Source organism: Plectrocnemia conspersa, unplaced genomic scaffold (genome assembly GCF_051122295.1).
Source record: "Plectrocnemia conspersa isolate PC_06_02 unplaced genomic scaffold, ASM5112229v1 ptg000008l, whole genome shotgun sequence".
Taxonomy (NCBI): domain Eukaryota; kingdom Metazoa; phylum Arthropoda; class Insecta; order Trichoptera; family Polycentropodidae; genus Plectrocnemia; species Plectrocnemia conspersa.
This window is the reverse complement of record NW_028277172.1, coordinates 21,124,419-21,149,205: the sequence shown is the minus strand read 5'-3', so window position 1 is coordinate 21,149,205 and position 24,787 is coordinate 21,124,419. Positions and strand designations below refer to the sequence as shown.

Here is a 24,787-nt window from a genome sequence, read left to right as displayed (position 1 = left end):
TTATTTTCCGAAGATCCTAAAATCTATTTAATAAATAATTATTTTACAACAGATACAATATTTTTTAAATTAAAAATAACATAAAAAACTTATTTTTTCAAACAGGAATCTACCTGATTCTAGCTGCTAGTACTGAAAGATTTTTGAAACTTTATATACGCAAAAAATAGTGCAAAAATGTTGCAGTGTATTTATTTAATAATGTATTTTGCTATAAAAACAATAAATATTAAAAATTAAAACAATACAAATAGCATATGTTAACACTTGATCCGCAAAGAGCTTTTTGTCAACTTTTTCTCTATAAATAATAAAAACACTAAAATAAAAATTTAAAAAAATATATTTACTTTTTATTTGCCATTTTAACTTTATGCGCTATCTTACTTTAAAATAGTTGCTATATAATAAATAACAAAATAATTAAAACATAAAAGCTTTTGTTATTTATTAGCATTAATGAGCTCTCGTGTTTCAATTTAAATTTTTCGGTATAAGACGCAGACGAAAACCGCGTTTTTGGTCCACTAAAGCCTGACAAAAATGATAAATGAACGGCGACTGGTCGAAAGTTTTCATAATTTTTGTGGATTAGTAGATTTGTACGTATCCTTGAATCAGGATATGATCGTGAAAATAACAATGATTTGGAATAATAAGTATTTTTAAAATTATGTCTTCAATTGTCATTACATAAAGTTTGGCAAATGATCTTCTCCAGCACCATTATAACCGAGCACCGCAGTACTTCGGAACTGTACTTACGTTATACGACCAGCATCAACCGACCCTTTTAGGCAGGGTTAGCAGCGAAGGGGTTAAAACGCTGGATGGCGCAGTGGCGCACTATCCGCTACTGAAAATATTTTACATGGCAACACTGTCGATTGCCGCGCGCGATTCAAACGAACCGATCTCTGTTGAATTATTTTTTTGCGAAAAAGCATTTCGATCAGAAGAGACTCGGCGAGAAAACGCTCCACATTTTCAAATTTTCCGATAGGCCGTTTTGGGAAAACGAAGAGCGGAGGTCGGTTGCGTGCGTTGTTCGGTTTGCGCGTGTGTTAGTGCGTGTGCGTGGTTAGGGTGAGCGAGGGGGAGCGCGGCGCGCGGGGGGCGCCCGTTCGCCAGTCGCGCTGTCGTTTCGCGCGAGACGGTCGTGTGTCGCGCGGGCGCCTGTGCACGTTTGACAGTTGCGCGTGTGTCATACGAGTTATTGTCATGCTAGCTTTTCGGAGCGATGGTCTCTTTTGGTGATTTCTGTTGAACGATGTGGACTGATATACAGGTGAGCGACAAACTATCGAAAAACATTTAATTTATGATTTAACAAAAAGTCAAATAAGACGAATCTCATCGCTCTCGCGGCACAGTTCCATTACAAGTATAAGAAACATTGCTAAAGTGTTATTTACATTCATATAGATATATGCAGTATAATAATATTTATATGTATATATAAATATATATATATATTTATATATGTATATATATATATATATATATATATATATATATATATATATATATAGATAGTAACACACGCGAATAAATTTCATCATTGTGATACACACTACTAGTTAGTAGGCAGCAGCAAAATAATTCAATATGATTTTTAATAAAAAAATATTTAATTTTATATATGCCAATTAACGAATAGTTAAAGTAGTTTAAAAGTATGTATGTGATAGATGTTGTAGGTGTTTTTATCGTCTTTTGACGTAGATAAAATTTGACGCATGTCTATTGTTTTTGTCGCGTGAATTTTCAAACAGCCCGCGAGCTGTCAAACATATCGGCCCATGTGATTGGCGGCCGGCCATGTCGCACATGTTTTGTTTTCTTCTATTGCCTCGCGAGTTTTAAATTCTAGCGGGTTTCTCCGCCGACCCCTCCCGCGCCCCTCTCGCCCACAGCGCCGCAGCTGCCTCGGCGCGGCTATCAAATATTGAACCTCGCACGCGCGTCGCCGGCGGCGTTCGCCGCGAGCGAAGGTCACGCGAAAATCAAATATTTAATTCTTTTAGCGCAGATTTATCTCATTTTGCGTCAACGATCGATAGCATAGATCGGATCGTCTAACTAAAATATTCGAATTTGAGTTGCGATTCGACGAGCGGACGTTTATTTTATGACGACCGTGCAACGTTGGTTATGTTGAAATTGTCCGCGCAGTAGAAGGGGACGGCGCCAGCTAGCGCTCGCTGTGTCTGTGTTTATGCCTTCGAAAATAAGTGCGCGATATCTCCGTCCCGCTCGCCGGCCCCTTCTCCGGTGCGCGAGCGAGCGAGACGAAGCTTCGGCGGTGTCGTCCGTTGCCGTGAGGCCGTTGGAAACGTGCCAGCCGGTTCGGCCGCGACGTACGTGCCGTCTTCCGTCTCGCTCCGCCCTGCATGCGCGAGAGCGAGAGCGCCGACCGGACGCGCTTCGCCTCGCTCGCGCGAACATTGGAAACCTGCCAGTCAGCCCGCTATTTCTCCTCGCTCGCTTCGTGTTCCAGCGATCTATGTATTTTTGTACGAGTCTAGCGAGAACGACGCCCGACGTTTCGAACGCTAGAACCCGTTCGATAAATAAAAATATATTTTTAAAAATTAACGAAATATAAAAAAAAAATTCAAATTTTGTTTCATTTCCCGCCGCTCGGATTGGAAAGCTACGCGTTCATTAGAATTTTATAGTGTACTCGGTCGCCATGGCGACCCGTTGCGGCGTCGTCCGGGGGCGTTCCCCGCGACTGCTCTATTTTCCCCGAGCGCTTATGATATGTCGCGACTTCGAAAATCGCGGCGGCGCGCTTTTCGAAAATTTTCGTACATGGCCGAAGAGCGGCGAGCTCTCGAGGCCTCGAGGTTTTCGATCGCACAAAACGAGTTGTTGCAACGCCGCTCCGAGGACTTATATAAGAGCGGCGGACGTTCATGTTCGTTTTGATACTTGTGCATTAAAACGACGCAAGTTCAGCGAAGACTTCGGCTAAGCTCGTTAGCCAGCCTGATACTCAATTTTATTTTTTAAAACTTTAAAAAGTATAAAATTCGTAATTTGTTTTTTTTTATTCAAAAATTTGTTATTTAACTCATATTTTTTAACGAAGTTTTTATTAGCCGCAATTTTAAAACAATATGGCGGATGAAGTTGGCTAATGAGATTAGCCGAGATACTTACAATGCCGATTTTTCAGAAAAGTTTGTTGTAAATATAATTAAAACTATATCCATATACTCTAAAAACTTTTTTAATTTAAATTTTATTTCAAAATTTAAATTTTTTTGAAATTTGTGATAGTTGCTATTTTGCAACAAGATGGCGGATCAAGTAAAATTTTCAGAAAAAATTATGCCACAATATTTTTTTAACATTAAGTATATTTTAAAATCTATTATAAACTATTTTTGACTTTTAATTACAATTACTGCCGCCATTTTCATACAAAATGGCGGATCAGACTAGCTAACTATTTTTTGAAAATAATTTGATGGAAATCTGACAAAAAATATGTTATATCCCGTGTATTAAAGTTGCGATATCATATTGAAATCTTCTCTAACATTTAAATAACGATATATGTATTACATAATAAAAAAATTGCTTGCAAAAAAAAAATATTTACTGTAAAGCAAATATTCTGCTCGATTATTTTTTCAATGATCAGAACCGGCAATATTTGCCAAATTAGCAAAAGAAGATATATCATATTTCGGCAATCATAAGTTAAACTCTTTCCGAAACTATTCTTCGTTTCGTCTAACAGAGTCACTTTGAGGCTTATCTCGTATTTCACAATCACTTTTGCCGAGCAAAAATGTCATATAACTACTTCATTATTATTCCGACACTCGCAGCGCATGGACGTCTTCAAATTGTTATCGCTATGCATACGTAAATGATAAATTATTGATTTTGATAGTTTATAACTTTCACTATTTCAACATAAAATATATAGTAACATTTCTAATTTCTCTAAATTTGTTTAAAATATAGAAAGGAGTAATGATAAGTATATCGAATGTATATCCACATATTGTACTTTAGAGCAAATCAGTGGGGCGTATACTCAAAGTTATCATCTCTTTTTTACCGCGTGTTAAATTTACATTAATTATTCTGAATTTTCGCAACTTATATAAATAACTGGATAAAACGTCTTAAAAATAATTTGCATGTCTAGATACTCCATTCAATCTCAAATTCCTGATTTATATCATCCTTTTATTTGTTGATCACGTTGAAGTCACCAGTTTTGGGATCATGTAGCATGCGATAGTTTGAAACAGATAATATTTAAAGACCCCCAATTATTTATTTGAAAATGTCATATATTTTTAGAAAACATAAGCTAAATTTTAACCAAATATATCAATGTCCAGAACAATTTAACTATGTAGCTTAACACATTTTTGCCATAACTGTTAGATTTTACTTCACTTTCTAGTTCTATATTGTTGCTGTTTCAAGTAATGTGTTCATTTCATTTCAGGGAGAAATGTTAATTTATGTGTGTTCACTTTGCTGTCTTTTTTATTGTGTTGTCTCGCTGAAAACAATATTTTGATAATTTTATAGAACATTGTTGGTTAGATTCCGCATAAAAATTTATCCGCGCAAGACCCATTCCAGAGCCCCTCAATATAGTTCCCCCTTAATTTCTATACCGGAAAATGGTATGGACTAGTTCAAAGATGACTTATTCTTGAAGAACTTTTACTATATTTAAATTAATTGTTTTGTATATATATATATATATATTTCTACCATCACAAAAACACGGTACGAACGTCAAACGTTACGTAAATGTTGGTAGAGCGGTAGTACGAAAGGCGAACGTCGGTGTTACCACACTTGCGCACACGTTAATAACGTGGTGCGATAGTGTTTAAAAATATGTTTATCGTTAAATATTGCCGTTTATAAGGGTTAATTGTTGCCAGTTTCGCAGCGAGTGATCTTCGCTCTATTGCAATTTGAGACTTTTGAAGAGTCGCGCGCCTTATCAGCTGTCTTAGCTCGAGTCGCGTGATAAGACTGTTTATGCGCGATAGTGATGCAAAAAGTGTCAGAAGCTCGGTCGAAAGCGACGCACGCGAGCGTCTCGATCATTTCGGATCTACGAATGATCTATGCGTGCCTATGGAAACGGATTATGAAAAGTGCCCCCCGCGATATCGCGCAGCGAAAGGGGAGCTCGGTCCCTATATAGGGGTGCCCTTAAAAACGTCCCAATCTTCCCCCCTGATTTTCAGATTTAGGCTCACAATCTCTTCTCTTTGCCTGCCATTAAATATTGTAGAATAACGAACGATTTCCAATCGACATGGAAAAATTTATGCGGTGGAAGCAGTATACCGAGAACGACCGGCAATTCTCGCCTGGTATCGTCACCAGTCGTCGGTGGTGGTGACTCATTCCTCGTTGGAAGGTGCTGACTAAACACCGGACGAACTGAGCATACTACACGAACGTATGTGTTGTTCGACCAGGAAAATATTACTGAAAATAGTCGGACGCCCGCGCTATACGAACACGATAAAATTACTAGTTAGGAAAGGATATCGGGCAAGTTGAAAATACGATGAAAAGTCATACGTTTGTTGAGTATGCGTAAGAAAACTCACAACGGATAAGGTTGAATAAAAATGTAGGTTCTTTAATTAGCACTTTTGCGTCTAAAACGTGAGTTTCGATTTATTGTTTTTTAAATTACATGCATATAATGTATATTGTATATTCGGAAGTAGAGACTTCACAACACCCCTTTATTTATTTTTCAAAATAGTCATAGGAATCTAGCACCTGCTCTATATTTCTAGACACTGCTTGACATTGTTCATAAAGCTAAACAGCTTTTTTTTAAACAAGTTCATCAGTAAAAAGGATGGCTACCTACCACTCATTTTTTCAATATAAACCTCACGTATCTGCTTCTGATAAAATTTTACAATGAATGAAAACTGAACCTACTTAAAAATGCAAACTAAAACAAGAAAGGGATGTCAATTTACTATTATACAATCATTGTTACACACTCGAGTCGCTAATTTTTAAAATCATAGGCTGCAAATTTAGTTAATCTTTAAATATCATATAGATAAACTAAAATAAATAATTAAAATGTCCCCTTTTATGCTATAAAATATAGGAATAGATTCAAATTCATTCTTTATTCATCCTGTTACTACAAATTTATTTCAATAATTGGTTATATACAATATTTTTAGTATGTTGTCTTCGCGTATTGCAGTAGCACGTAATCGGGCGTCAGAACGTCGCCGTTCAGCTCAACTTTCAGCTTAAAAGTTAAAAATAGCACAGTTGACCTAGAAATGGCAGCCAAAATAATACGTGCATATGTCACGTCGCTACTTTTCATCGTTTGGGAATTTTTGTGACAAACTGACAAGACACATGTATTTTCTATTTAATAGTACAAAAAAAGCGGCCATCCACTAAAATGCTCAGTGACTTTAAGGTTGATCTACCTTTAGTATAGATCATGGTTTCCCAAACTATGTTCCGCGGAACACTGGTGTTCCGCGAATCCAAAATATGTGTTCCATGGAGCCTAAATAGATATTTCACAAAAATTTGGTGTAAATTAAAAGAATGAACATATTCTACTTCATAATGAAGGTGAAGATTTTAGTACCTAGAAGTTGGGTACAGCAAAATAAGCTAAGTGTTCCGCCAAAATTTTCGGATTTGCGATGTGTTCCGTCGCTCAAAAAGTTTGGGAAGCCCTGGTATAGATAATAAGACCTGCAATTTAGTATGTCTCTTTCAAGCAAGTATCCAATAAAACTTAAAAATCGTGTTTGTCAACAACTCAATGCTATACCTTTTTTTAAATATAAAATATATTAAAAAATTATATATTATATTTTTTTAAATATATTGTATAAATTGCTATCATATTTAAATAGAAAACTTTGACTTTGAATTGGCAGTCAGAATATATTCCACAAAACAGTAAAATAAACTCGTTTCACGACTATGATACCAATTTATGCATTAAAAGTTTTATTCAAATAATAGTTAATAACTTTTCTTTTAATGTCATATCATAAAAAAACACTTGTAAAAATGCACAACTAGAAACATTTTACTGAATTATATTTTTTTAATCATCATTTAGTAAATTCAACAAATTCACTATTTGAAAATGGTGGTTTTTGTTATCTGGGTGGCTATTAGACACAGATTGGGCATATATAATTTATGTGACGAGGCACCACCGGCCGTTGTCTTCCCGTCGGGGTCTTCCAAAATAATGTGCTACCCTCTGCCGCCGTCACGTCAGTGCCACCATAATAAATAGTCTAGTGACTATTTATATTCACCTATAAAATCCTATGGCAATTTTCTTCCAAATAAACTAGTTTCTTTGTTTGTTATTATTTAGTTGCTGTAGGTTTATTCTTTATTCTGATCAAATCAATTAATAATAATCTCGATCGTGCATTTGTATAGTTGTATTCTTATTTCCGAATCATACTAATATTGATTCTTCGGTTCTCAAAAAAGAGCTTTAAAGCTCGATATATCGATTGAAATCTTGATATTTTTTTATACCATTTTTGTTATTTTTGTATGATATTAGCGGTAATACTAAAATACTTAATATTACGTATTGCAAATTTACATAAGATATTTTATAATATTTATTTATGATCATTGCATAAGCAAATCTTTCCAGAAATAACAATAATTTAAAGTTAAAAGGAACGCCAACCGAGACTTACATTTAGCACAGCCTGTTAAATTCACAAACAACATTTTTGTATTGTTGTTTGTGTTAAAAAATAACAATGCATTCAAAGTTATAGTTAAAGTTAATCATGAGAAGATCAAGTCGATTCAAAATTCACCATAACAATTTAAGATTTGTATTTATCATTACGATATCAAGTATTACGGAAATTCTTTTAAAGTTAAAAGGCACGCCTGATTGATGTTTTTGCATTTAGATTTTTCCCAGCTTCTCCGGCCAAAAATATTATTAGACGTTAATCCAGATGAGACTATGAACATATGCAAACATGTATAATATATCAGCTCCCAGTAAAGCCTAAAATATTTTTAGGTTAGATTTGGTTGCGTAGGCGCGTTTAAAAATGTCTGAAAATGGAATCACACCACCGCCACAGGTCCTGGAATTATTTTTTCGACTGTCAACCCACGCGCCTCCGGTGGAAAACGAGCGTGGGGGAAATTTGAACTGACAGCTGACACCCTTTGAAAGATGGCGTTCTCCCGCCGATTTTCAAATGTGACATTTCGTCGCCGAGCTTTTCGCCGCGTGCGTCTACCGCCAGGAGGCGTGGGCTGTGTTCGCCCGCCGCAGCGGTCGGCGAGTTAATGGCCGCGTTTTGATTAGCGGAGCGCATCTTCACGCGCGCAGCGTTTTTTTTTCGCGTGGCAACCCCCGGGGGCGCGCGATAAGGCTTATCGCGCGATGACGTCGCCGATGACAGGCCGGGCGAGGGCGAGGTAGGGGGTGGAATAAGGCTGCATTCGATTGCAGTCGCATCCCCGTGGGGCCGCGGGTCGGACGCGCCCGCTGTCCGCTACGCCCACGTGGCCTCAACCCCCACCGCCGCCTCTAAAAGCGGTGGTAGGTGGGCAGCGGGGATGGTGACGTCAGTGCCGCCCCGCGATTGTTTGGATCGTCACTCCCTTTTTTCGCGTGCGGTAGCGCCGCCTAATGAATGCATTTCAGGATTACGCATCGCTAATTGGCAATAATCTGCTTACTGCTCTCCATACGAAAATTATGAAAATGGACAACTGAAATATGCTGAAGAAACGCACTTAGTCACTGATTTTTATTTAAAATAGTTGATATATTAATAACGAACTATCTCGGAACATTCCAAGCCTTCCAAAATTCTTGAAATAAATATACACAGCATGAGCCTGAGGGGCAACTTATTTTAGATACACGATTTGAATTTACAATTGCCAGAGTATGTTTGTTTGTTATCAGGGGTATTAAACAAAGAAGTAATACAAAAATAAATATGAAATGATACTTTAATTTACTTTTAATATATAAATTTAGATTCCCAAATCAACGATTGTGGTGAAGATTTTTACATACCTGGTCCTCAAAACTTTTGAGGACTAAATCTATTTATTTCATATATAGTATATATATAACAAAACTGAACTAATTTTCTTGATAGTTTTATTTTATGTAAAAAATATTATTGAAAATGGGATGAAATAACAACATGAACTTTAGAAAACAGATAAATCTATAAAGATAATGATTTATACTCTTTTTAGACTTTTGGGGCATTAAATTAAATTATATTTAATTAAAGAAAACTTTACGCCACACAGCGTGAAACTTATTTCACTAAACATTTCAAAATTGTTCTTTGTATAAAAACAAAATAGTTCGTTAATTGAATCATTATGAAATAGATATTTATAATTAAATGATTTTATTTTTCATTTATATTTAATACTTTATTAATGTTTAAAATTAAAAGATATTGGATACATTGCTACCCGCGGTGTCTCAATTGCGATTAAAACTCACACATGAAATGCAATTTATATTTTTTGGCTACTTAACTCATAAGTTATCAGTGGACTAATTCAACTGAAGCAACAAGAAATTCCACGTTTAAACTTCGCAATCGACCCGTTTTGCCTGCTGTTTTATTTTCAACGTAAAAAAGCTTTTCATATCAATGTTAAGACAGACATAGATACAGACATTAACAATGCAATGTAGTGTTTTTTAAACTTATTGTTGTTCAAATAAATCATCGATTTATTTTGGCAACGTTTTTTGCCACCCTTTTTCGCTTCGGAACAAAAAGTATAGAATTGCTTATGCCTTCCTTCTGTTTACGACAGAAGAGACTTCTCTCCCTCAACCCCTTCGTTCCGTCGTTGGCTTTTATCTTGAGTCATCATACTTGCGAAAAACATTACGCCAGCAAAACGCTTTCCAGCTCACACGCCGCCGAGAGAGTTCGATCCGAATTAAAAACGTTTCTATTTGTCGTGTTTTTATTTTATTTTTTTGAGGACGCTCTCTCTCTCTCTCCAGAGCTTTTGAATCGTCAAAATTTTGAACGTTCCCGCGTCGAGTCGTAAAAGCGAGTCGTATAGCCGTCGTTCGTAAAGACCGCGGCGGAATGCAGAATGTAACGATTGAAATCCGGCCTGGTCGGTACGGGCGGTTTTCCCTTGCTCGAGACCCGCGCCGCCTAACGTCGAGCTGCGCATACAACGACGCGGCGAGCGAGCGATAGTAGGCTCTGCGACCGGTCGGAGCCGAGCGAACGCGATAAGAGAAAGGCCAACCGAAGCACTGCTAGCTGCCATGGCACACAACGCTCGGCTACGTTTCTGAGCTGCTTCGATGGCGACGTCCTCGCCGTTCGGCTCTTCGATATATCCGTTTCGGAGGTCGCGTTTTTTTGTACGAATACCGAAATGTTGAGAGAGAGAAGCGAAAAAAATAACGGCGTCGTAAATTTGCGTTTTTACAGGAAGGATTTGATCTTAGTTTTTACGTTATTACGAAATAATTATTCGGGAAAATCGCCTCAGCATGGGAATATATCACGGGCACGTGTGGCGCACGGCTGGAAAGAAGGCCAAGCAGGCAGCGAACGACCCACACCTACACCCAACCAACCCATGGCCCCGCAATGATTCTAACACGGTGTGTACGACGTGTCTCACCCTGTGTTTGACACGGCTTCAAAATACATCTTAATCGTCAACCCGGATGGGCCTTCATGAGTTCATCAGTCTATCAATTGAAAAATCCACAAAATAGAATTTTCTTCGAAATATCTGGCTGTTGACATTTACGTAGTAGTCATCTTCAAATATTAAACTGATTTTCAATTTATACACATTTAACAAAACATCTATATTACTATTTATGACTTAAGTAATCATTATGAATATGTTTTCAATCATGCGTCACCCTCCTCTGTCTTTTCAATATCTTTAATTGTTAAAAAATATAATTCTTTGTTAATTCACTAATATGTTACTCATTACATCCACTGTCAATGTATAACAGCGAATGAATAACAGTAAAATCTAGCCTATACCATATATTTCATTGATTTAATGCTGTATAAGCTTATTTAAATAAATACGACCATTTTATTAGGCAAGTCCTTAGATGCGAAATCTGTAAATCAACGTAGTACTAACATTTTAACGTTAACCTATAAATTATACTTAATACAAGTGACTACAAAAAGCTCACATCCCGATTGAATCGTGTATGATATTTTTATTGGTATAACATTAAATATTTTATTATTTATAAATCGACTTATTGATTTCTCTGACTAATTAGCATGTTGCAGAAGTGTCGCAACCCAAATTATATTTTAAACTTAGTTTTCTTCCAGTGAATGATCTGGCATCATCGTGGTGAAAGACTTTCTATTCAGTAAATGCAGCCGTTTTTTATTTGATTCTTAACATAATTCGCTATTTTTCTCAGTTTTAAATAATACGATTGACAATTTTCAGATAAAATAAGGGTTGATTAATATATTTTTCGTACAAAGCGAAGCTTATATATGTCATAAAATATTTAATTGATCAAATATTCAACATTTTTACAATTTTCAATGAATTAAACTGATTCGCGGTAGTTGCATTACTTCCTTTTATAAATCAAATTTTATAATTATTCGTTTATATTATTAATTTATTTAGCTAATTGCTTAAGGTTTGTTATACGAAACTACCCAGAATCAATTAAATAATGTATCTTTTAAATAGGTGTCGCATATAACATTTGATTGATAATATTCAATATTTCCACAACTTCCTTTGAATTAAGTTTAGTCGCTATAGTTGCATACTTCCTTTTTTTTTTTAAATTATGGTTATTTATTTTTTTATTAATTTATTTAGTCAATATAACTTTAGAGGTCGTTATACGAAACTAAAGAAAATCAATTGAATAATGTTTAAATAATTAATTATTAAGACAAAATGTATAAAAAAATATGTTTGAAGACAAATGCAAATCAACAAAATACGCAGTAGTGTGATTTCATATTTTTGTAAAGAAAAAGTCATATTGTAATTATGTTTCATTTTTAATTAAAAACAAATAATACATTTGCCGCGCGCCCGCACTGTAGTTAGAGTGCGGGTAGGTGTTCCCAGGCCGCTCTGTGTGTGTACGATCGCTCGCATGTGTGTGTGTGTGTGCAGGGTGTGGGGCAGTGCGCGCGTGTGCGTGCGACCCACGGGCCGGTTGTGTCGAACACAAAAAAAAACTTTCGAATGTGGCCCGAGCTCGCACACGACTGCAGCACCACACGCACACATCCGCGCGCACACACGCACGCAAAGCAACACAGAGATGCTCTCCTGTCGGCAGCTGGCGGCCGACTGTCGATGATGACGTGCGCAATGCATCAAGCCCGCACCGCAACACCACCCCCCGCGGGGAAAATTATCGTGAAAAAAGAAAACAAATTGAACGAAGAGGAAAATGTGTGTATATTTGCCGGCGGCGCTCTTATTCCAAAGTTCGGAGCGCTCGCGGCCGGTACTCTCGACCCGCTCTTTGTCCGCGGGCGGATTTCGGTCGCGCTCGGAAAGCGTATGCCGCTTTTCGCTATGTTAGGACCAAAATTAAAAAAAAAACATATTCGAATTATTTTAATTGGCTTGTTTTCGTCTCATTTAAATGAGATAGATGATATATGCCCACTTTTTCCGCTATGTTAGGATCAAAACATGAGAAATATATACAAACATGCCTGTATAGACTCTATACCTGATTCTATGAAAAAGTCCTTGTACTTTTAGTCCCAAATGTACTTTTACAGATGATGTTTAATCTTTCTTTGGACATTTATATTCTCAGATGTTTGAAAATCAAAAATGATTCACTATTATAGTAAAACGGGAATGTGTCTTCCTTTCCAATTTGAAATATAACGTCCTCTGCCCGCCTTTAAAAATCCTCCTCTTTTGGTTTACACTGAACTGAACTATCCTATATGTACATCTATTTAAGTATTTTGATATAGTATATATAAAAGTCATAGTGTACGTATGTACATTAATTACTTCTACGCTGTTTCAGCTAGAACTTAAAGATTTTAATACGGTCATATTGTTGTCTAAATTAACCATTTTTGGACAAGGAATTAATGAATGCTTTGTCTTTTCTAATATTTAATTTTGCATTTGTACGTGTATAAAATATTAAATATAATAAAGATAACTATTAGTACTGTTTAATAATAAATATAAATCGTTGACACGATGATGGATAGCAAAAATATAGTACAATTCCTAAATTAGGTAGTGCGTCAAAATGCGTTAAAATAATTTAAACTACTAAAGACGAAAATTCCGTCCAAGTGTCTTTTAACTTTAAAATATGCTTTCGCAATGACCATAAATAAATATCTTAGAGTAAATTTTGAATAATCTTTCTTTGCTCTAGAGTGGGGTTAATATTTTTACCCCAGAAAAAAACATTTTATATATGATGTATTTTTTTAATTTTAATTTATATATAATATATTATGTGCTGCGGTAGCTTATTATTATACTTTTTATATACCTCATATCTCGATTTGAATAAATTATTACGATATTCATCCGTAAGATTAGGAAAATCTAGAAAAACATAATCTGTGATGATCGATCGTAATTATAATGATCACTAATTCTGATCTCCCAGACACGATAAATATTGAAAAATACAAAGGTTCATATGGGATTTGAGCCCAGGTCCTTCAGATATTAGTCACCGACCATACCACTATTTATATTGCTGGTAAAGTATAATATAATAAAAAAAACATCTCCGTTTTCAAATACAAAATAATATGTAAATAGAAAACACTTTCTGTCAAAATACGTATAAAATGATATGAGCAGAAATGATTGAAATATTATATATCAGTCAAACTTGTCATCTGTAAAGTACTGAAATTACGTACATCTTGGAATTTATATTGCATTTGCTACGAAACAGAATTTAAGACAAATTTGTGTTTTTAAAAGTGGAATAACTTGTTTATGACGTAAATGGCTTAAAAAACGTAGTGTTATGATTTTTTTATGTATTGATTGAACAATACAAGTGTTATCTCTGTTTACATAAAACTTTTCAACCGGTCTTAATTAAGTGGAAGCTTTTCGGAAATATCTAAACTAGGTAACTACTCCCATTTACGAAAAATTAGATAAAGCTATTAAAACTATGTACTTACCTATAACTCACCATCGACTAAATTATTGCGTATTTATTTTTCAATGACTGAAACAATTAAAGTGATTACTGCTCTCTTCATCTCTACAAGCTGTGTTGGATTTATTTGGTTAATATACTGTAACGTTTTCCAAATAGTTAAACCTACGATCTCAAAAAGAAAACCATAAATTATCCTGGCATTTTATTGCTTACTTGAATCTCACGTTATTATGTAGTCGCATTGATTTTTAGCTAATATATAATCTTAATAACATTAAATATTCCTTACTATTATATGATATATTGTCAGAGGAATATAGATTTTTCTTTTTAGTGTGCTTAGCTGTGCTTAACTCCAGTTTTTGCCCCGGAACACGCTCGTGCGTTGCTCACATATTGTTTTTAACGGCTCGTATTTTTCGGGTCAAAATTTCAATACTGTTGTGGTCATAATTTATAATACACGGGTCAGAATTTATATTTATTAGTCCGGTTAGAATTTTAATTGGGCTGGTCAGAATTTATATTAAATGGCTAGAATTATTTTGTCACATGATCAAAATATTTTTTCAAGCAGTATTTATATCATATGATCTGTATTTTATCCTCAAGATCAGTTTAATGTTGACAGGTGGTCCGTATTATAATACATGATTATTATCAAGGTGTTTAAGGGCCAACTTATTTGGTTGGACTCGCATCGTTGTCAGATGTCAACACAACGAGCTTCCGCCGCCGCTCTGTCGTTATTCCCGCTTCGTTCGTCACTCTGAATACTTTCGCATCCTACATACAAGAGAATTATTCTCGGGAAGTTCAATGTTCTGACCAATAGTTTTGTTGCGAGCGAGATATTTTGTGATACATTTCTAAAATAAATAATTTATCAATTTTTGGATCGTCATATGATGTTAGATTATTGTACTCGTCGATGAAATTGATTGAATCGAAGTTCCGTTCACAGTTGACCAACCAACATCAAAAATAATTAATAAGAAGTTCAATTTCTAATTATCAACCCGATTAAGAACTTAAGATGAGGCTCCCAATATTTTCAGGTAGGTAACTAGAGCTCTTGCTGCAAAAGTCTGGTCTATATATTAATGTAGTTTTTAGTGAGACAAACAAATAAAGATACAGTAGTCGACAATTTCATGATATGAAAAGACGATAGTATAATAACGACAAATCATCAAAGTGGACAACCCCAGGATAAGCAAAAAATCACAATAGATAATTCCGATCGGTTGTAACACTCAAATTTACCAACTTCATGGTAATTTTAATCCAATGTCATGGATTCAAATTCATTTTTTTGTTTCTAATTCTATTGTGTTTATGATATTGTAAGTGCTAGCTATAATTATATGTTAACCATAGATCCTAGCTTCTCTGATCCAATAAGTTTAGAGATTGTTCATCTATAAATCGTGCTCCTGTTCATAGACTTTTCCAATACGCGATGACGAGAGCTTATTGAATCGGTTTTGCCCAGGCGATGCTTATTGGAGTTTGATTCTATTGGAATTACCCATTGCTAAATAGTGATTCATCTTGAACAGCAAAACATCTTATTTTTTGTATAAAACTTGTTATCTGAAATTAGCAGAATTTACACATAGACCACAGTTAACTGTTGCATATAATAATCGGGCTTTTCAGGAATGCCTATTCATTCCAATGAAAGTATTCAGCGCTGCAAGTGAAGGCGAACTGATTACATGACCGACCGGCGGACAACAGCAACGTAATCGCCCGTTTACGATTCCATAAAACTAGTAGAAAGCTGCAGCTATCTACCTACCCCCTGCTCTCCGGCGAGCAGGGCTTGTAAACAAACGAACGCGGCGTTAATTGGTCTCGTAGGTCAGCGATCTCGTTTCGCGAACACGTGGCTAACGCAGCCCACGTGTCGTCACTTTCGACCGCTTTTGACAACTAGCTACCCCCACCGCCGACCGAACGCCTCTCCCCCTCCCACCCCCTGCGGGTGTGCATTTCTTGCGCTTTTGCTAGTGCACTTGCACCGGCACTGTGCGGGCGGGTGGTCGCACGCCTCCGCCACTTTTCTCCATATCTACCTACCTACACATGACAGTTAAACTTTAACTGTACTAACGCACACACGTACTCCTTTAACCGTTTCTCTCATAGCGACGTTCACGTGTGAAAACAGCAATTTGAATTAGAATTAGATTATTCTTATGCTTCTTATGGTGCCATCCCATACTTAAAAGTGAATAGACTTAATTTAACAATAAATTTTGTTTTTGTAGAAATCAACCAATAAGCGATTTAAAAAATGTACAACAAATAACTAGTTCATAATAAGCTAAATGAGTTTTTTTAATAATTGATACATGGCATTTATTGTACAATATTACCGCGATATCGAGAAAGAAAAAGGTAATTCTGTTATATCTCGTAGTCTAAAATTTGATCAAATATTTAAATTTTAATGATTTTTTCCCATTGCTGGGAACGAAGTTTTTATTTAGAATTTTGCGGGAGGTGTTAAAGAGCTCTGAAATAATTTGAGTAGTGACTCTTAGGTGGCTATGGTTTGAATTGAAATGCATAAGTTGCTCTTGTGGATGATTTTCTATGAAATTCGTATCATTTGAAAAAAAAATTGACTTTAACCTTAAATATCCTCGAAAATGGGACTGAGATTTAAAATAATAAACACAAATATATAGGGTACGGTGAATTATTTTTCTTTACTGATCCTAGTGTGCAACTGAGAATTTAAAACGGATGACATTAAACACATTGTTTGTATTGTTTTATCAAACTAAAGAATAACTGATATATTGATTGATATCGTAAGTGGCACAACACAGAACTTACATTTTAAAAAAATATTCCAAAATTTTTTAAAATTAATTTACAATTTCAGTGGACTATAAATAACGTAATTTTAAATCAGCGTATTATTGTATATAGAGAATCAAGATGTATCATATACGATTAAATTAAAAATAAATGGATTGTTTTGACAGAATAGAAAAATGATTTAATTGCTCAATTTGGGGGTGCGCCACTTGTAACTACTACTATTATAGTGGCTAGCTAGGGCAGGTGGCGGAGCAATTCCAGCACCTGCCAATTTGACATTTCCGTACAAGTTTTAACCCACATATATTTTTGTAAATCAAGTTACCATCGCACATCTGATTGTCCTAATGGGCACGAGTCAAAAGTTGCCGACGCCTGATTCTAAACATACTTTTTTCCAGGCGTCGTCAAGCTTTTTCCACGGAATCGCGTGTCAGCCGATAGGTTTCGTGCAAAACTTTGGACGGCTCGCCGACCGACGGTGGGGAGCATCACGGGGCCGCCCCCGCTCGTAAATCACGCTCGGCGACACCTGTCGTGCGGCCACGTGCTCGCGCTTTGATTTATCGGCTCGTACCGATTCGACCCAAGCGCCACCGAGTCTAGTATGCGCAATCTGACCACTGTACCACCCGACGCTCGATCAGCGTTTATTTATCAGACGTGTGCGATTGATCTATAAATAAACTAAATTTTAACTTACTTATTATTTTTCTTAATCAATGTTAATATTATATGTATAAGAATTCACTCTGATATATTATTTACATTTTGTCCTAAACTTCCAAAAATCAATATTGTAGTGAATGTGAATAATATATATCGTAACAATTATTTATAAAATTAATTAATGTATTTTTATTTTATTGCAGGTAAGGACAACCAGCATGGGTTCAACAATGTTATTAAATTCTGCTTGCAAAAAACAGATGCAACGTAAGATTTTTTAAATTTAAAACTCGTGTTATTATTGTGTTTTATTTATTTTTTATTCTGTTGTGTAAATAAATTTAATATTGCTCAACTTAAACTTGTTAAGTTCGTTTTTACAAAAAACAAAGTTCAATTTTATTAACATATTTATTATACCATTCACGCGTTTTCGCGTAATATGTATATAATAATGTAATATACGCTTGTAAGAATATCATGCGAGCGTAATAAATATGTAAACTTTTATCGAAAGATGGCAATATATACTTAAAACTGGAATAGATTGTAGACTGTTTTTTAGGGATAACCCGAGAATTTCTGGCTTAGAATCAGTTAATCAGTCAGTGGTCGTTTTTTTAATATTTCGATTTCATTAAATGACATGCATTTTTCTGGCCAAATTTTAAGGGGGGGGGGGTAAATGCACCTTTCTTCCTCAAATGATAAACACGTGCGATATTGGTTTAAGCTTTGTACCGATTTTTGGCGATTACGTCGAGGTCACCAATGTGCAACGATAGGGACTTTGACGAGGTCCAGACGCCCACCTCGTCCGCATTCCTCCCGCCGCCGCCCACCAAAAAATAAAATAAAGTCCTGACAGTGACGTCATCAAATTCGTGACGTCACAAATCCCGTTCGGCAGGCGCCCAGATGCATATCAATCGCGGGTGAGAGAGAGAGAAAGAGACTCGCGAGCCGATATTTATTGTCATTACGTGTACGAATTTATTACGAGAGACCGAACGGCCGATCGGTTCTCTTGAATGGGCATGAGGAGAAGGTGGTGGGGGCGTGCGTATGCCGTACCTTCCGATACGATAATTGATATCGCCATCATCACGATCGGAAGTCAGTCGCGGCGCCGGCCAGCGGCTGAGTGGCTGGGTTTGTGGCTGCAGCTGGGAAAGTGAAAACTGCGCTTACATCTCGATGCGATCCCGACAAATTGATACTCTTATTCTAGCTCAAACTATCCAAAAACACTCACCTGAGATTCATTATATATTCATCTTCGTCATTGGAAAGCATTGACGATGATGAAAATGTGTTGTCACATTTATATTTATTATTTTTTATAATTTTGCCTTATATTAGAAAAATTATATTTGATACAATATTCTCCGCTTTGCCTGTCTTGAGCAACGCAGCGCCAGCTGCTGATACTTGACGGCGTCAGACTCCTGATACAACTCGTATATGTAGTTCGTTATTGTACGACGACGCCAAGTAGCATCTTAGTATATTTCATATATTAAATGCATTTGGTGAGTTTATTTTTTTCAGGAATATTATTAGTGAATTGTAATATCCTGGATATTATTCTTCAAATTTCAGTAAAAAACAAATTCGTTTTGGGGGTAAGACTTTTTCACCACCCGTGGATTTATACATGTTTATAAGATATGAGGCGTTCGTAATTTTAACGGCGAACTCAACAAGTGCGCGTTTCAAGGTAATGGTCTTTTCAAAGTAGTTCATTGAGTTTCAGGGCAGTTTGTTAATAAGGGCAAACTATCAGTGTCAAAAAGGCGCCCGTCATCGTGAACATTTATGCTCATTTATCAATATAATGGCACGCACAAATTCAACTAGTTTAATAAAATTATTTTGATGGGCTAAAGGGCTAATTTGTTTTTCTTTTTTTAAATATAGGATTTTATGTAAAAATTACTAGGTTTTTAAGTAATTAAAAAAATCTGACAGGTCGGAGGAATTATGTAGATTTTTATATAAATTGTAAGTGTAAAAAATATTTTATTTTAATTTTTATATTATTTTAATATCTGTTATAAAAAATATTTTTCCCTAGGATTTTTTAAATGTTTTTTTTATAAAAAAATAATAGTTTTTTTACATATTTTTTTATGTTTTTAACTACACTTATATTTTTCTGCAAAAAAATTTGCACTAAATAATACTTTTTTTTTAATTATCCGCCATTTTAAAACAAGATAAGTCGAATAACATACTTAGTCAAGATATTTTTAGAATCAGTTTTATGTAGATATGATCAGAATTACGGCAGTTAACGTGTCCTCGAATTTCGTTATATCTAAATTAATTTAAAAAAGGTCTTTTTGGAAATTGTTGCTCAAGGAGGACAATTTTTTGAGGACGCCTTGTCAGTTTAGAATTACTCAAACATCTAGTTCTTATGTCATTACTATGTCCCGATAAATTTACTGCAGTTTTGGTAAAGTCCGTTAGCCATCCAGTGTCGAAAGAATTTGTATTGCTACACAGATTGAAGACCCCTGTGTTACCGTTTTTCACTACTAACCTCATCCAGGAATGCATTCCTCGAACTTGTCTCGAGTGCATTTCGCACGCGTCATCGCGAGATTGGCATGCCGGAAAAGAAAACACACAAGTGCAATGGGTGGTTCTGTGGGGGGACCGACGTGGGCTCGTCGTCGCTTATTTTCTTCCTCCTCCGAGGTCCATAAATCTCTCGAGCGAGTCGGGCATTTTTCGCACGGCGCATTCCTTTTGCCCATTGAAACGCCGTCACTTGGCAGGGATTTACAAGTTTATAACGTGCGCGACCTTGAGGAATCCCGCTTTCGATCTCGTCGCACGTGCATGTTTGCATGTATGTATGTTTGAGTGCTTTGACGCGGATTGGATTCGCCTGTATTGTATGGGGGGTATCTCTGATGCTGCGGATTGGAGAGAGTTGAACCGAAAGCTTTTATACTTTCATGTATGTGGAATAGTTTAAGGGTGCGATTTAACAGGGAGTTGTTTAAGGTATTTTTTCTTCGGAAAAGGATTCGTTGCAGAGAGTTATTCATGGGGTGTTCACTGTTCTGACCAATGCAATGAACAATTATTTTTATATATTACTCATTGTTATTGAATCATGGGTGCTGCAGTCTTGCATTATATGGTGAGGTTATAAATAATACTTCTAAAATTATTTTATGATCGCTTACACGCTGAATGACTGTTTCGTTCTTAATGGATTTGCAGATGACGTTTCTAAAAATTAATTGGCACACATAGTGACGCCCAGCTACATAATATACGTCACTATATGTATCAAAAATGTTAATGTTTTCTCACTGTAAATAAAACCTCGCTCCGAATTGTCTATAGCCGACTACCCTAACCAATTATATTTTCGCTAAATGTTCAGGTAAACACGCTGATTAAAAATTACGCACATTTACTTGTTCGTGTCGGTTGTTTATCGTACAATGTGGGGGGTAGCAGAGGTGTTGATTAAATACGTTCGTACCGTGAATACAAATATTGTCAATTTATAAAGGGTTAAGGTCGCCGTTAATTAATTTGTCGTGTGATAAAAAAATACCCTTTCAAGCGGACGCTATTATATACACATACCTCTGTATATAATAATTAAGTGTTTGGTAACTCTTTTTGTACAGAGAGTAACCGATTCGTCTGTTTTGTTCAAAACATGATTTTGAGTCAGACGCGTGAATTACAATGTCCGGATATAAAGGCTTCATAGGTGTCACGCTCGTGTCAGTCACGGGATACAGACCAATCACATTGTAATCGCGCCGCATCACGCATAAAGCCGACTGTCGAGTTTCATAAAAGAATACGTGAAAAGTTTGAGAAGCACCGATCGATTAAACCATCACAAAAGCAGTTTTTGATATACGCCCCGAAAGAACTGTTCCAGAGACCGTTATGGGCCGAATTGCACTAGTCGCAATTATAACTTTTCAAGTTGAACTATTTTTGTTTTTTATACGTTTTTATTGCTATGTTTGTTTAGATGTTAAATATGAAAATTTATTTGACGCTGTAAATTATGAGCTGTGAACGTATCATCGTGCGTGATCAAGTATAATATAATTTAAAACAAGTTGAGCTATAATAAAAATGATTCGTATTCGGATCAGCAAAAAGTCGGTACTTTTCATTTCATGATATGATAACCCTACTCCTAATCATTGTTAGTGAACTGAGGAGTGAAATAGTATTGACTCAACCCTTATCAGCCGTTACGTTCTTCTCAGAATTCGGCGGGTATGTTGTTAGGTGGGTGGAAAAAAATGTCGAGCCTTCCAATACTCACTCGCTCAAGTCGAGACCTCGTTATCGTCGTTATGTGCATCGAGCACACAGAATCGAGCATAATGAGCGCTCCGGGATCGTTTCAGGGACGCAGCGTCCTGAAAATCCGAGTGTTTAACGAATAATGCGCCCGTAATCACTCGGGATGAAAGGCCAAAATGTATACGCAGAGAGAAGAAGAAGCAGAGGGAGCCTTCTGGGCACAAGTGCGTGGGGCGCGCTCGCAAAGCTCGGCGATAGGGTTGGGGGCGGCTACCCTCCCCCGGAGGGTCGCAGCCCCTACCCGAACAATGGCTGAAGGCGCGTGTTCAGCTGGTGCGTACCCGACTCAAAATAGAAGTTGAAACATTAATTTGCAGGGGGCGAAGGCGGCTCGCGCCCTTCGCCCCCTTTGTGCATAACCTATATTTTTGACAGACTGCGAGGACGTGATGTTTACAGTTGTGCGACTAGATAACTGTTGATTATACGTCGGACGAATTGGAGTGGTCAGAATCTCGTTTGAAGGGCGTGCGCAGCATTTCTATCACATAGTTCCTATACAAAAATCGTGTGTGCTATTGCATTAAGATGCAGCGCGGTCTTCATCTTGTTGCATTTAACGATTTTCATCTTGTTCCATTTAACCCGCCGTGGTAAAATTTTTTTTGTGAAAAATTAACTTATTTTTCAATATTATAAACTCAATTATATAAGTACATATGATCGATAATCACAGAAGAGGTTTTCCTAGATTTTTCTATCATGATGAATTATGAAAAATCTAGCTAGGTCATTTATTGATTATAAGCTGTAATAATAGTTGATTTTGATACTACTCTGGTATCTAACTACTTGCTTGTAGATGTCGATTATGTTTACCCCATTGTAACGCATATATCTTACACATGTCATGCTACAATAGATAATTTTTTTGAATTCCTATATGATTAATTTTATCATATTTCTTTGAACTGAAATTGCTAATTTTTTTTTTGAATTCATATAAGATTGTATTTATCCTATCTTTTTCAATACCCTCTATCTCGATTTTAGCTATTCATCACTATATTCTTCCGTGAGATTAGGAAAATTTAGGTAAACCTGATTTTTGCTGATCAATTGAAATTGTAATTATATAATATTCATTAATTCTGATCCCATCGGTACTATATAAATTAAAAAACATTAGAGTTCTTATAGGATTCGAACCCGGGTCTTTCAGTTCAATAGTCAGCGACTTACACCACTCATAAAAAATGTCCAAGTGAAAGGTTTTATGATTTAGGTTATTTTGACAGCCATGATCGTTTAAAAAAACCGACAAACAAGCAGTCGCATACAAAATAATAATAAAAAACAATTTTAATTTTAATAAAGTTCAGAAATTACTCATATTTCCCAATAAATATTATGCAGCTGTGGACCTAACTATTGAATATATTTTTAATTAATACGAATAAGTGCTCAAGTGGTTGGTCTTGTGATAGCATATGTAATTTTTACGATTACTTTTGGCAGCAGGTTTATATTTGGTGCAAGTGAGTGCCAAATTATGACCGCGTAGCGAGAAAGTAGTAACTAGGGTTTGTGCCGCCTGGATCCTTAACTTTGCTTCTCGCCCAAATATGTTTATCTATAAGGGCGGCATATTATGATCGGCCGGGTCATAAAATCATGTATTGTTTTCACATATTCAACTAAGCTCTTAGCTATTCTTAAATATATATATTTTTAGCGCATTTAGTTTAAGAACTACACTACACGAATGGTCATTCCATCGCGAAAATGCCGCCCCAAGTAAGTACCGCCCGGGGCGGTCCCGTGAATTATACTTTAAAACATTTTTTGTCACAAATTATAACTTATATATACAATTATACGCTGATGTAAACTTTAAAAAAACGCTTAATTTTACTTTACAAAGCATAAATATTATTAAAAAAAAATAAAAAAACATTAATTTTCTCCCTAAATACTGATGGCATCAACGAATTAATTGCATCATAGTATCGCAAATCTTAATTACGCAGCATCCTGATTTCTTATTGCGATAAAATATAGCTTAAAACCACTCCAGCGTAATATCTAGAGACTCCAATCCGAATATATTCGCCCGTCTTTTAACTATTCATTAAGCATTCGTTCTATTTGTAATGGAATATTTTTCTTTTTTTATAAATATAATAAAAACACAGTTCAATAACATAGGTAGTCAAGTTTTTTTTTGCTTGAAGTTATATGATAAAAACTATTTTTAATTGCTGAAATTCCAGAAATTACTCATACTTCCCAATAATGCAGCTGTGAACATTCCTATTGAATCTCTTTTTAATCAATACGAATATAGTAAATCGAGTTGTAGTTGCTGCAACCCATTACTGACAATAAAGCACACATCAACAGTAACTAAATGAGTCTTTTCGGCAGCCGTTATAATTAAAACTCAATTTGGTATTTATTTAAAGCTTGTAGCATTTTATGCTCTATTATTTTGATGTGTATATGTATTTAAAATAACGAATATTTAGAAACTAGTAATATCTAATAGGAAAAATTTGATTTTGAGATAGAGTAAATTAATTTTGGTACAATTAGTTTTAAAGTATGTTAAAACAGATATGAATATATTGTAGTAATACTGCAGTATCATCACAATTTTTGCCATTTGTGGTTATTTGGTTATCTGGTTACGTTACGCAGCTTGTCATTTCGTTGTGGTCGCACTCGCACGTACTAGCTAGCGCTAGTTTTGTAAAATTG

At 35.7% G+C, this 24,787-nt stretch overlaps 1 protein-coding gene across 1 annotated transcript in view; it reads left to right on the top strand.

Annotated features, from left to right (window-relative positions):
* The first annotated feature begins 1,129 nt into the window (after positions 1 to 1,129).
* tara (SERTA domain-containing protein 2 taranis) overlaps positions 1,130 to 24,787 on the top strand; it is an 87,138-nt gene continuing 63,480 nt past the window's right edge. The window contains exon 1 of the mRNA XM_088189404.1: positions 1,130 to 1,288. Within this exon, the coding sequence (XP_088045530.1) occupies positions 1,271 to 1,288 (18 nt within the window). The 5' untranslated portion in view covers positions 1,130 to 1,270. The remainder of the gene's footprint in view (positions 1,289 to 24,787) is intronic.